The sequence below is a fragment of the Nanorana parkeri genome, unplaced genomic scaffold (genome assembly GCF_000935625.1).
Source record: "Nanorana parkeri isolate BGI_ZX_2015 unplaced genomic scaffold, ASM93562v1 scaffold247, whole genome shotgun sequence".
In the NCBI taxonomy this organism is placed as follows: Eukaryota; Metazoa; Chordata; class Amphibia; order Anura; family Dicroglossidae; genus Nanorana; species Nanorana parkeri.
In genome coordinates this window covers 263,601-278,583 of record NW_017306515.1, presented here as the reverse complement: position 1 = coordinate 278,583, position 14,983 = coordinate 263,601, and the positions used below count along the sequence as shown (strand labels likewise).

The 14,983-nt window shown below is 41.3% G+C and overlaps 1 protein-coding gene across 1 annotated transcript in view; it reads right to left on the bottom strand.

Moving 5' to 3' along the window:
* SLC4A10 (solute carrier family 4 member 10) overlaps positions 1–14,053 on the bottom strand; it is a 120,217-nt gene extending 106,164 nt beyond the window's left edge. The window contains exons 1-2 of the mRNA XM_018556695.1: positions 14,009–14,053; positions 5,012–5,093 (exon numbers count right to left, since the gene is read on the bottom strand). Of these exons, the coding sequence (XP_018412197.1) occupies positions 5,012–5,093; positions 14,009–14,053 (127 nt within the window). The remainder of the gene's footprint in view (positions 1–5,011; positions 5,094–14,008) is intronic.
* Between the last annotated feature and the right edge of the window lie 930 nt (positions 14,054–14,983).

Sequence of the window (14,983 nt, the reverse complement as noted above, 5' to 3'; positions counted from 1 at the left end):
TTCTAACCCCCTTTTCTCTTCTCTATTATTTTTTGTTGGTTTTTTTTTTTTTTTTTAAGGGAAACCTCTGCTGAGAGAAAAATGGGGGCTGCTGACCTTCTTTAAAGCTAGGTGCCTGACCAATCCTTCAATATTGCCAGAATCACCATCCTAGAAGAAAAAAGCAGTAATGAAAGTTTAAGTGAAATGTAAACTCCTGATCTGCATGCTTTTTCTGGGCCAGTGACTCAGGAAGCATTAAATAATTTAAGACTGAATATTAAAATTTTTGCTTATTCTTGCACAGACCCAACCGTGACTGGTTCACTTTCAAGTCACAGAGATGAAGGGCGGATGAGGGGTTTCAAGAAAGCTTTGTAAATGCTTGCTGTACATGATGCTCCAGACCGGGTGACACCCGCCGTGTCATCATCGCGCGTGCGCATGACGTCATTGCGCATGCACGGCCATCTTAGTGATGGACGCTGGCAGAGAGAGGAGGGGACGTTCACCCGGCGGGATGAGCCATGCTGCCGGGTCCCCTCCTCTCACCTGACACTGTCGGGCTCTCGGTACATGACCAAGTGCCCAACTTTTTAGAGGGGGTGACACCAAAATGACTTATGAGGAAATCTGACTAAATAAGGTAATCTGATGTCAACAGTCATATGTCCGTTTCACCTGATTCCTCATAGACCAGCATGAGGTCCGGTAACCTAAGTTTTCGCATGAACTGAGGGTGCCTGTCTGAAATGAGCCTTAGCGATATTTTTAGCACAGACATCTGCTAAGCCTGGATTCATAGCTTTACCTCAGCATTTTCAGGCATTTTTTAAAAGCATTTTGAGTGTTTTTATGCAAGTATATGCGTATTTTTTACTTGTTTTTGAGCGTTTTGTAGGCATTTTGCTTCAGGCATTTTTCTATTTGGAAATTATATGTAGCATCTATGAGATCATGGAAACATTCCAAAAAACACTCAAAAACACTTGCTACGCACATTTTAAGGCATTTCCGACTGAAGTCTTTGGGAACAGAAACACTCAAGTCTGCTTGAAAAGAAGCTCATGTACTTTTTCAAGGAACAGGAATTTTGCAACAAGTGACAGAACGCTCAGTTATGAAAAGGAGCCACATAAAACAATGGGATTGCTTGTGTTGAGCAATTTGTAGCTTCGAGCTTTGATCTACAAAAGACTTAGGTGTGAATGGGGTCTAAGTGTGCATTCTTTAAAGGAAGGAACATAGGCTTTGAATACCAGTGCCTACCTCTTGCCCTTCATGAACACACACCCAGTGCGAGTCTCTACTAAAACATGCCTAAAAAGTATTTTCTTTCTCCACCCTGTACTACTTCTGCAACACATCACCCGGCAAGGGATATAGTCCTGGAATTCACCTACAGGAAGACTAGCATTCCATTATGTATTTCACTTACGCGAAGACTAGCGTTCCACTATACCTCTTTGATCTCTGACAACCTCCAAATGTCAGTAAAATGTGCCTTTTATTATGCTATATTACACAAAACCAACCACATCTACCATGCTACAAGTGTCTCTCCATGGTTCTTCTTTCTAACTTCTTTTTGCTTGCACATGGTATTTTAGCCACTAAAACTGTACACCTTTACAATGTTTCCCTGCAAGAACCTGGCAATTTGCCTGTGAGTACACCTATAATTGGATGGCAATGGGGAAACATTTATTAATGTGCAAAATAAGCCAAATGTTTTGTTGATGTTTTTTATTTTTTTTTAAGTTTAGTGCTGAGGAATTACAACATTGTTCAGGTTTTTATTTCTGTGTCCCCATTAGGGAGATTCACCCCCTTTATTTGTCCTGATGACCGTTATCACTAGAAATTATAGAAAATAAAATATTTTGGGTTGTCATCAGAATAGAAATAGATGGGAAATCTGCCAATTGGGATTCTGCTGACCACCAGGGATTTCCCTCTTACTTCCTGTTGTTGCTATTGGACAGCAAGAAAAAAAATCTCCCTAATAGGACACAGATGGCAAAAAAAGCTGACAACTGTTATAACCCTCCCTTTATCCAAAATGATAGGTTTTGCCTTCAGCTTTACTTTAACCCAATTGAATCTCAATTCAGCAGTTTGAATTTTGCGTGCAAATATGGGTCTGTTTTGTGACCAAAGCAGTCATTTTAATTTTGCACGACCGTGTGGCCAAATAGTGACTGTCCATCATGTTTCTCTCTTGTGCCAAAACTTTCATTTAGAAATTAAATTCAGCAGAACTTAGAAATGCTATGGAACACTTTTCTTTAAATACTTACAGATATGTTAATTACCTTAGCAGGTAATTAATTACACAAAACGTGTACAAAAATATTTCTGGCCCTAAATTGCATTTAAGAAAACAAAAGAAAGAAACAGATTAACAATGCAAACAAAAAGACAGTTTTTATAAATGTCACCAAATTTGTGTTGTAGACAAGACACTGTTATAGGCTGAGTGCAGGAACAAATACACCGGTGACGGGTCAATGAGATCCAAGACTAATAGTTCCTCCTGCAGTCAGCCTATGTGATCTATGTGGCTGCAGGAGGATGTATCATGAGGGGCAGAGAATTGTGATAGTAATGGCTCTGCAAGTCTAAACAAGACAGCAGATACCATCAGTCATATTGGCCTCATCAGCTCAGTATTTGTAAGTAAATGTAAAACATTTTTAGCTTACTGCTGTTTTCCATTAAAGGAGAACTATGGGGTTAGGGATTTTCCCCATGGTTCTCCTAAGGGTAACGCGAGGACACAAACTAGCATCCTCCCGTCACCCAAAGCTCAGTATACCGCGAGCTAGAGCATGGTCTTACATGGTCATGCATGTTACAGTCTGATTATAACTTGTATGGTCTCTGTAAAATTATTTTGTATCCATTTAGGTGGGCACTTGCTTAACAATAAAAAAAAACTGTGAATATTGAGCATAGGCAAAAATTTTAATATTTATTCTGAAATTATTGCAAATTATATGTAAATAAGCAAACAGACCCCCATGGTTGTTTCTATTCCTGTCGGCTGTGGGCCTCTATTATACCTGCTTGGGTGCTAGGAAGGCAGATCTCACACATCCTGTTATTATCGATGCCTGTCCATCTGTACTCAAGCTTGCCTTAAATACCAATTTTAGGCTACATAGGCTACAATCTCAATCAATCAGTAAAGTGTCAGTGCTAGCCAGGAAATACCACAGCTATGCTAAAATCAGAACATCTAAACATATCTGTATCTGATTTTAGTACAAACCACCACAACCAGGTTCTACAAAGCACCTAATCTGTGGAGTGGGCAGGTCTGCTTTCTGAATCTGTGCTATGTAACATCTTCTTTAGTGCTGCAATTTTCTCTTCCTCTGCTTCATGTACCACAAATTGACCTTACAGGATAGATTTCTGTCTAACTGGTGACACTTCAGTTCATCAGGGTTCTTGTAGACAGAACAAGGAGCCTAAAGGTACTGCGTTTGAGAATACATCTCCTTCATTACAAACAGGTAAATGAAAGGGGTTCTCAAGTCACCAAATTACTGAAAAAGGGGTGCTTGGATGTACCGGTGCATTACAGCAATGCCTGAGTGACAAATAGAAGACATGGCCTAGATTGTCACCCTTTAAAAATTGTTTTCCAAAAATATTTTTTTCCAAAATGTTTCCAAAGTAGTTTTGGAACATAGTTACATAGTTACATAGTATTTGAGGTTGAATAAAGACATATGCCCATCAAGTCCAACCTATTGTGTGTAGATGTATGGTCCTACTGATGTGTAGTATGTATAGGTTCCTGTGTGTTCTCATTCTTAATATACTTGTACCCCTGTATATCACGGTCCCTGAGGAAATCATCCAATAGCCTCTTGAACGATTCTTTCCGCCGAAAATTGCTTAAGAAGCAATTGCTGCATCCAGCATCATTGCAAATGACAACACAACATGTATTGGGGGATTTCACATATATAATTGTAAATGTATTAACAGTTATTTAACATATATAAATAGCTTTATGATAGGTAAGAAAACCCTAAAGTTAGGTGTAGCAAAGGAATCTACAGGGTAGGGTGTGAATCATTTGAGGTTTTTTTCACTTTACTGTTAGGCTGGCCGTACAGGCGTACGCCTATAGATTTTCTATAGATTTTTTTTCTATTAGCCTATGGTCAGATGGTTCTCAAAATACCTGAGCAATCTGATTGGATGCAGGCATTGTTCAGGTATTTTTGAGAGTCAGCGGGGCCGACTAGCAAGGTGCTGAAGCCCATCCACACAGTTTAGCATAGATGAGGAATCTCTTGCACTTTTTCCATCTGACCATAGACTAATACAAAAAAGTCTAAAGAAAATCTATAGCTGTATGGCCAGCTTTAGATGTACATCACCAGGACCAGACAACAAGGAGCTGCCATGCCCTGAAGTTCCCACAAAAGCTTTTCAGGGTGACGCCACGCCAAGCAACGTCTGCATGGAGAAATATATATTCTCCCCAAACAAAAATTGTGAACTCCCCACAAAAGCTTTTCAGTATGACCCAACCAACGTCTGCATGAAGAAACATATATGCTCCATAAACAAATTATAGGTTGCAGATTCCTTCGGGCATCTGGCAACATCTCCAAATGTGAGTCTAATGCTACCTCAAACTTTTTCTGACCATACATCTTACACCTCTTGAAGTGTTTGTGAAACACTAAACTATTGATGTCTCTTTTCTACTCTTCCTCTATTGTTCATGTTCCCCCGTTTTGGGGAGTCCTCTACTACAGAAAATATAGCTTGTCATTTATGATGTTTGGGCCTTTATTGAGAAGAAAAAAAAAAAAAAACTGCCCAATGTTTGATAATCTATATAAATCCATTAAAATAGTTTTCATTGTTTTTACTGTATTACATCAATATTAAGAGCTAGCTGCTGATATGATGCTCTGTATTATGGATTACATGATTGATGTGCATTTGTAAGCAATTTCCACTGTCATCCACAGAGTACAAAAACCGAAACTTGGGTACCTACCTTCCAAATCTTCTTTTTCAAATTGTGTTTTCAGAAGGGAACGTGTTCCTCCTCTGTCGACTACAGCTTCTTCATCAGTTCTCTGCAACATACAAAGAAAACCACAGCTCAGGTGTAATAGCCTTGAATTAATGGTCTTACAAGTATCTCACTTATTCATTTGAATAACCGTTTACAGCAGTCTGACCACGACAAATGAGGCTTAAGACAACAGAGCTTCTGCTTCAGATGAAACTGCACCAGATCTGAGCTTGGTGCACTGGGAGAAAAATACCAATTTAATCTACAATATGTTTAAGCTAGAGATACTCGCTTCCAAATTCCCCAGTCATACCACCATTGCTTCAGATAAAAATTAACTGGCCAGCACCTGTACCTAAAAAGGAGCTGGACTCTGGAAACTCTGCCCACAACAAAAAGTCAGAGGACAAAAGACTGGTCATCAGCATTGCCTGTGATCTCCCTGCAGCTGATAATTTTTTCCATTGCAGACTTGTCATGCCTACCATGCCTGTGTGTCTGTGCAGCAGCAGCTATCTTGGTAGAGACAAGGCTTTGTTCCTAATGTCTGAGCCTCCAGCAAGGAGATTAGTGAGCAGCACAGCAGTGACTTTACCAAATCTTCTGAGACTAGCAGTCAGGGGCAGCAGTTCCTTAGAACTCACACTTCAGATATCCAGCTATGATGATGTAACTACAGAAGTGTCTAGGCATTCATGAACACAATCAATAGGGACACAGAAGCTATATTACAACCGAAGACCTTTTCACTGCAGATGTCTTGGCACCTGAAACAAGTGCTAATCCTACAGCTTCATTAAATGTTCCTATTTACAAAGTGTTCCTTACACTAAAGACCCCCTAGCACCTAATCTTCCCCCTGCCTGAACTACAATGTAAAAAAAAACCATTGCCACGACACTAAAAAGTTTATTGAAATTCAGCTTTGTGAAATATACTGTATGTGTAATACTCACCATTACTACCTCAGTTACAGGGCTACAGGCATTGTTAGAATCTTCAGCATCCAACACTTCCAGGCATGTGTTCCTTATATCACTGCTGTTGGGGGCAGTTGGAGGTGGGGGGGTGGGGGGGGGGGGGTAAGAAGCAGCAGAAGGCAACAATGAAATCCAGGCATCCAACACACCCTGAGGTGTCAGATGCTGAAGAATTACATGGACTTCTATGGCTATAGTTGCGCCAATGTAGGGGTGGAACTATTGAATTATGCCATACCCACAAAGTAACACACACTACATGCTCTGTAAATGTAATTAGAGATGGGGCATGCCAGTGGCTGCACTGTTCTGTCTCACAGTGTCTTTTGCAGTGTGTGGCCATCAACATTCCTCTGCTGCCCTGCATTGGCTCTCAGTAGGGGAACCTGCAAATGATTTCAAGTACAAATCCTTGGAGCTCACAGGTAAGAAATACATTTTACAACATAACTGTGTGTAAGAAATATCATATTTTGCAATAGAAGAGACTTTTTTTTACATCATCTGGCACCACAGAAAACCACTGTGTCGATCCCTGTCCACTGCATTATATCAGTCTAACTAGTTTTACACTAGGGATGAGCTCAGGTTTGGACCAACCCAGAGCTCTTCCTAACCTGAAACGAGCCCCTTTCTAGCAAGGTAGGAAGCTCCTTCTGTGCCACTCAATCAGCTGCTGGTGGTGAATTCCTCACCCGCAGCTTGACGTGAGCAAAAGGGCAGGATGCATGACAACATTGTTCTTATACGCCTACATGCCTATAGTTGGTAAATTACATTTACCTAATATGACTATGTGGCCATATTAGGTAAATTACATCAGCATAAGCATCTCATGTACCCTGGAACTTCCTTATTTGGAGTAGCGCAGGTTCCAGCTGGGTTTGATTCGAACCTGAACTCATCCCTACTGTCAGTGGAGTCACAAGTGGGGTACAGGGGGTGTGGCCCGCCCCCGGGTGACACTATTGGAGGGGTGACACCAAAAAGACTGACAGTCATTTTGGTGTCACCCCCTCTGAAAAGCCGGCCACTCGGTCATGGACCGAGAGCCAACAGTTGCAGGAGAGAGGAGGGGACCCAGCAGCATACCACCCGGTATCCGCTCAGGGTGACACCCGGCCTTAGGACGCTCCTGCCTACTGTACAACTTATGCACAGCAAAGCCACGAAAGCATGCCTTTCATGATGAGACATGATCTTCTTTACCTGGTTCAAACCTGCCCTGCTTTAAAATGAGTAGTGACCATCCATTGGTACAATAATTCAAACTTCCCAACATTTCCTCACAGTAAGAGGCATAACATAAAAATATATGTCACAGGAAGGTGTTTTAGCTTTTCTAGAATTAGGTGGTTGTAATTGGTCCATCTTAATAAAAAAAAGTGCTTTGGAGAATTCTGTTAGAATGTAGGGTATAAAATATACCACATGGCATTGTGTAGCCGTGCAATCATTTATTTAAGGGAACAAATTAGAAAAGCCAAACAGTTTAGAACGGGATTCAAGCTGTTTTTCAAGCAGTCATAATATTCAGCATGAATGTCGCAATCCATTACTTCTACATCAGTGCTACACATTCATACTGTGGAGTGTGGTCGCAATCTATGCATGTCAGTGTGTCAAGGTCATATGACGTCATTCCATCTCAAGCAAACCATCCTTGGCTGACAATGTGTGCACATTTGTACATTACATTTTTTTTAGATAATGTGTAAGTGAAGTGAAAACGTTTTTTTAAGCTTTGTATAGTGTAGGGGATAGGTAAAAACTCTGAACCCCTTTTGAAGGAGATTTTTCCTCACTTCCGGTCTCATAGTAACCACAGGAAGTTGGATAAAATCTGTCTAAAGTGAGGGAAAATTCTCTCTTAGGGCCTGTTCACACCATCCAGTGCACTCTTCTTCTCTGGGATGAATGCACTGCATCACACTGGATAGGGCATGCCATTTTTTTTTGCGATCACAACGCAGTGAAACGCGGGGCATTGCAGTAATACGTGTTCCAGTGCAATTGGGAAACAAAAAACATTAGCCAGAGTAGGACTTTAATTACTTTGTTGATTACCCAAATCATACTGGGGTATGGCTAGATTATGCATGGATAACCAAACACAATTCATTTTAAAAATAGTGTACTTTTTGGCTAACACATATTCGGAATTGCAATGTTTAGCTTGAAGTATTTTTTGATAGTGTTCACATTATTACAATCTCTATATTTGTTACTGCACTAGCCTCTTGAGGATTTTAGACGTAGGAGATCTGCCCTAAAAATCTTCAACAAAATTGCTAGGGTGTATGCCCTATGTCCTGCTCCTCTCCTCCTGCCCATTATTAATGGTAATCACCAGCTTTCAAAATTACAGTGGGGAACTGCTATATATTACATAGGAGGAGTGGCTATCAAAAAGTAGATGCTCCTGATTAAAATGACACCTGTAGACAGTATGCAAGTGACATAGTAAATACAATGTAACAATGCGCCGCACAGCCCTAGTGATGACATTGCTCAGCCCTGTTGAGAACCATACGCAGCCCTGGTGACACTGCACAGCCCTGGTGAGACCTGCATGTGGTCCTGGTGAGAACCTATACGCAGCCCTAGTCAGACCGCACAGACCTGGTGAGGCTGCACGCAGTTCTGGTGAGACCTCACACAGCCTTGGTAAGACCGCACTGCCCTGGTGAGACCCTGCATATTCCTGGTGAGACCCGCACACAGCCCTGGTGAGACCCATACAGAGCCCTGATGAGACCACACAGCCCTGGTCAGACCTGCACACAGCCCTGGTGAGGCCCTGGTGAGACACTAAAAAAAAAAGAAAAAGTATCTGTAATTGGTTTGGGCGAGTACTTGAGGAAAAGTATGCGTACTAGTAGGAAACAAATGGTGTTGGTGCATCCCTACTTACAAGTAACAAAAATGGTTTAATAAAATGAATTTCCATTTAACCCCTTATTAGCCTTTACATAACTCTAATCAGTCCCAATTAACTCATGTTGCTACTTCTACCTTTACTTCTCTATTTTAACCATTAATGTTTAATATTTATTTTTTGCATTTTCATTTGTTTGTTATGCATTAAAAAGCCTTTTTCTCTTATGCAGAAAGTTTGCCATGCTCTGTACAAGAAACATAATATGTGTGATTTTAAATGGGACAAATTATAAAGTTAATGTATACTTTTTATTTACAATAAAGCTAATCTTTTAAACTAACACTAGTCAAAAAAATATATTTTAAAAAAACAATGTTTTCCTTTTTTTTAACTAATTTTTGTCTTTACATTACATAGCAAATAAAATATGTTTTGCAAACAAAAGCTTAGTTTGTCCTCAAAAAGCAATGTATGTATTTGTTATCTTAAGTAATGACAATCGCTAAATAAACAGAACCATAGTGGAAATAATGAAAATTGTTCTGGTTCATAAGGGGTATGAAGGTACGGGAGCTGAAGTGGTTAAATATTGAGAACTGTAGATTATCTACTAGGTCAGGGGGTGGGCAAACTTTGGCCCTCCATCTGTTGCGGAACGACAAATCCCATGAGGCACTGATAGATTCTCACAGCCACAGGTATGACTCCCAGAGCCAGATGCATCATATTTCACCACAGCTGGAGAGCCAGAATTTGCCCACCCCTGTACTTGAGGGTGCTCTCTCTGGCTCAGCGCAATTATTCTGCCTCTCTTGTAACAACTGTTAAGATATCAGTCCAACATCGAGTGACGGTTTCAATGGGCCAGCCCACTGATAGACTTGCATTGTTATTTGCAGCAGTAAAGCACAAGCATTGTGTAGCATTACAATACTTGCAGCCTGAGTATATATGGCTGCCCTCGTGTTCATATATATTTACAAATTAATAACAAGGTTTTTAAATGCTTTATAAAATATCAATCATTTACAACAAGCTGAACCCTGTTGCATTGTATTTACTGCAAGCTGATCTCTGTTACACCTTTACAAAGAGAAACACAATGAAGAGACTAAACATTGCCTTTAACGCTGCTTATGGCCTTTTCTTCCAAAGAAAATTAGGACACTGTAGGTAAAATAAAGAATGTTGGTGCTTCTGACTGCACAAGCCTAGAGCTTCAGAGCATTAATCCAGCACTTTAGGCCTGTGCGACTTGCTGTCATCACACTCACTTCTACTTCAATACACACTCAGTATTACTCTATGCAGAGAATACCTGCAAGCAATCTTTCTGAACATCCACCAATTACTGATCACTGGACCAGAAGGAAAGCAGCAGCAAATGATTGCACAAAACTCTTAAAGTACCATCACTTCTAAAATAAAAAATCAGTACGAGAAAGAGCTTCCAATAGTCATAACTAATTATATATAAGTAACCACAGATTAAAAACTGAAATATTTACTGTAAAGGGACCCTGGGGCCAGATCGTTCATTTCAACAACAACTTTCCTATATTATTATATGTGCATTTAACATGTTTTAGGCATGTTAATTACCTGTAAAAGCCTCTCTATGTAGACATACAAAAGCCCTGGGGCTTCTGCTGGGTGCCGCCAACTTGGATCATGTCAGCAGCCCAAGCAGACTGAGGCCAGGTTCACGTACACGAAACCATGTAGATGGCCACACGGTCATGGAATCACCCACCACTGTTTTTTCTAAAGGCACCCCAGTCGCGCCAGGCAGATCGGGCGGTTTCCCACCGCGATTCCGCCCGTGCAATCGCGCATGATTCCGTTTTTTTTTTAAAATGCAGTGCTTGTCTCAAAAAAAGGTACATGTACCTTTTTTCATCGATTGCGGTGTGGATGTAACCACATTGAAAACCGCTGCAAAGTTATGGTTTCTGAACATCTTCTCCCAGGCAGAGCTCCGTACGGAGGTACGGAGTTTCAGTTTGGAGCGATGGGGGAAGGACGGCTGGACTTCAAACTGCATTAAATCACCTCATACATACTTTTTTCTTTAGCACCTAGACAAAAACAAGCATGTAACACTTGCAGTGTGAGGGAGCCCCACTGCAAGGGTTAATAAAGTTTTGCCCGGAGTTCTGCATACAAGTGACTTTGCCAAACCTTACATGATGTCATCAGTCTGCTACAGGCAGGAGGAAGCATTTCCTTAGTCTCCCTTCCTCTAGACTGCGACACTGTAACTCTATTTTAAGTCACAAGGTAAGAGGCGGCAGCAGGGGCTGATCAGTGTCAGTTGTTTTTGCCAAGAACTACACAGGCACCAGGATTTACATGATTATGTAATCTATGAGCCATAATATTCAATACAGGATATAGATGCTTACCCTGGATTATGTCTGGACGAAGATGGCCCCAGTTGAAGGAATTGTCAGGTAGTGAGAATACTGTAATCTCTGTCAGAGGTAATAAATACCTGCATTACATGTACACATAACGCAGCATGCCTTCACCTCAAGTGTATGTCAAGCCAAAATCATTTTTTCTAGTTTTGGATACAGTGGGGAAGGATTAGAACTCCTGTTGGGTTTTAACTGATTTCCAGGGCTCCATTAGAGAGATTTACCCTCACTTCCTGTCCTGCTGAGTTTCAGGAAGTGAGTGAAAATCTGGGGCACACAGAAATAAAAAAATTGGCAGGGGTTCTAGCCGTCCTCTAATTTACTACAGAAAGCCCTTGTCATGCCTATCAACCAGACTTACCTTGTAGGTGATCCCTCCAGCACTGCGATGTCATCACTCTCCTCCATCACTGGCTCTTCCATCTTCTCCTGGTTTTCTTCTGGGTTTGGCTTCTTCTGCTTCTTCATAGGCCAGACCAGGGCCGTCTTTAACAAGGGGCAAAATGGGTAGTTGCCCCGGGCCCTGTCATTGTTGTGGGGCCCAAAGCAGCTGCTAGTTGAGTCCACAAAAGATACACATGCGGAACAGTTCAATATTAAAGACAGCCCTGGGCCAGGCTGGGGTAATGTAACTCCTGCGCATGCGCACAGAACCTTGCTGAGACTGACGCATTCGCAGCTCAGTGTCCACAAACAGTAACAAGCAGGAAGAGTAAATTACGACATCCACAGTCTTTTCTGTCATAAAAACCCGACCTGTCAGCGGTTTTTAAAAATGGAGTTTACTTCCACTTTAAGCATTCTCTTATGGGGCATTAATGCACATGTGTAATGCACCACAAAGGACAAAAAAGTGCATTTGATTGTGATGCACTGTGCTGGGCTCTGCTGTACAATGCGAAGGGGTACTATTCACTATAAACATATAGCAGGTACGTTGGCATGCCTTGCTGTAACGCATGTTCTTACGCGCGTTGCCATAACACACAAATGGAAATGGGCCTTTAGCGTTTTGGCTTTACCTGTGCAATAAGCCGATACTTCTGGATGCAGTTCATTATATGGAATAACTGGCTTTTTTATTAGTCTACCCACTAATGTGAAATGAAGCATGATACATTAATATTTCCAGTTATAAGACGACAATGCTGTACATTACATCCAGACAGATCACTAAAAGATTCATTTTTGGTTGTCATGGGGTTACCTTACTTTGTACTTTCAAATTCTAACACTTTGCATATTTGAGCATAGACATATATGTCATATTCTACATTTGTGTTCTAGATTTTCATCTGATTAACCAATTCATGGTCTAATATATTGCATTATACCCAAATAACTCATATTTTCCTCATTTACAAGCCACTGTCTAATACCACATCAGTCACATGTACATTAGAGTTGTATTATATTTCCAAGCCACAAATATTTTAGTCATATTATCCCTCTTTATGTGGCCCTTTGCTTTTATTTCCATACATATGACACATGAGCATGCAGCTGCTCCAGAGACACTCTCTAGTCATGGCTGGGTGCTGTTTCCATGACCTACATTCCGCTCCTGAATTGTGACCTCGTGATATTGGATCTCCGACACAAGAGCTGTATGAATTCAGTTTTACAGATGTATTGTTTTATCAGTTAGCCGCCTATAAACAACAAATCACAGCATGGTCTGCGTGCTCTGACCCTAGTAATTTAAAAAAAACACTTATAAGTTATAACCTCTCACCATCCTGCTGTGGAAGACATGCAATCCCATGACAACCTGCCAAAAATGTGGTAAGCCATCTTTGCAGGAACTACAAGTCCAAGCATGCTCTGGTGGCTCCTGATTCTTCAGATGTAGAAGAACTTCAAGAACCACCATGATTTGCCCCTCTGACCAAGGAAGAACTAGAAGTCTCAGTATGCCATATCAGTCTGTGGTCCTCCAGTTCAGAAATAATTATATGTCCCAGCATGACTGACATACCTAAACAGCATTCTCTGGTGGCTCCTAAACCTTTAGCTGTAGAAGAACTTCAAGTACCATCATGCTTTGCCCCTCTGACCATGGAAGAACTATAAGCCCCAGCATGCTATACCAGTCCGTGGTCCTCCAGTTCAGAAATAATTATATGTCCCAGCATGACTGACATACCTAAACAGCATTCTCTAGTGGCTCCTGACCCTTTAGATGTAGAAGAACTTCAAGTACCATCATGCTTTGCCCCTCTGACCATGGAAGCACTAGAAGTCTCAGCATGCCATAGCAATCTGTGGTCCTCCAGTAGAGAAATAACTATACCTCCTAGCATGACCGGTCTACCGTAACAGCATTTGACTCTACAGTTAAGAAAGAAACTACAAGATTCAGCATTTCTGCATACCCTCTGGAAAGCAACTCTGCTTGAATTCTCTCCAACCTCTGGTCATACATGGAGAATAAGTTCCAGCATTCCCGGCTAGACTCTAATGTTTAACCCCCACCTCTTAAAGAACCATAAGTCCCAGAATACCCTTCCAGCTTTTGGCCTTGAAGGTTACAATGAACGCAAGTAGTCCCTAAGACTGTCACAAGAGAAGGATCAAAGCTTTTGCCAAGGCGGTAGGCCTCGTCTGCTCTGACGTGCACAAAACCATAGCCAAATGCCAGAAGCCAAGTCTACAACAGCAAAAATATAAGCGGAGATGAACCATTGGGCCTTACCTGGTGACAGAGTGCCTGGAATAACTCACTGCTTGCAGACAGCATGGCTCCACCACTCATAGAAGCCAGCACAAATTCTATTTATTATCTCCGTCCAGTATCCAAGACCCATTTATTTTCCCATTGTTATGTGAAATCATAAATACAAAAAAAATGAGAAATGTAGTAGCTGTGCGATTGGCTTTAGCAGCTCTCTGCTGTGCAGCCCCCCATATCTGCACTGTTGTCACACTAATGCTATCTGAACAAGCTTAGCTTAGTGCCCAAAGCTATTCAGCTTCGGCCAACAAGAGAGCATGTCGCATCTTTCAAGCTCATCACTGTCATGGGAAAATCCATCTTGCTGCCATGGATTTATTTTCAATCTGTCTCTGTAGCCAACCAAAGGGAGTCAAAATTCACTGGGAAATGTGCACATGCAAGGGAAGCTTTCCCTAAGGATATATAGATTATTACAGTGGGGGCATAAGGGAAAAGATGACTCAGAACGTATCATAAATATAAAAGTAAAAGTATAGATCCCCCTCCCCCTCCGTCTTTGTACGTGGTGTTCTGTCACAGCCAAGCTGAATGGTGAATCTCTGTGTGTGTGACAGATGCTTGCTCCTGTCACATGGACCCTCCTCCTCTCTGCATCCCATACTCTTGTCAATTGACAATGACTAACAGCATGTGTCACTAGATCTGAAAGAATTGGGCTGACAGTCTAGAGCTATATCCAGGCTTATTCTATAAAGGAAAGAGCAATGAGCTAAAAGAGTCAACCACTAGCAAGATCCGTCTTCTTCAGTACACTGAGACCTGGTTCTTATGGGCTGCAGCACTGTATGCAAAAAGCCCAGGCTGTCTTGATGACCCCTGGGTATCTGGACAATATATACTTGTAACAATGTTTTATTGTTATAATGACAGTCATTACACATAGACACATAACTGAGCTGTATTTCTGAATCATTAAAATAGATCAGCCTTTCT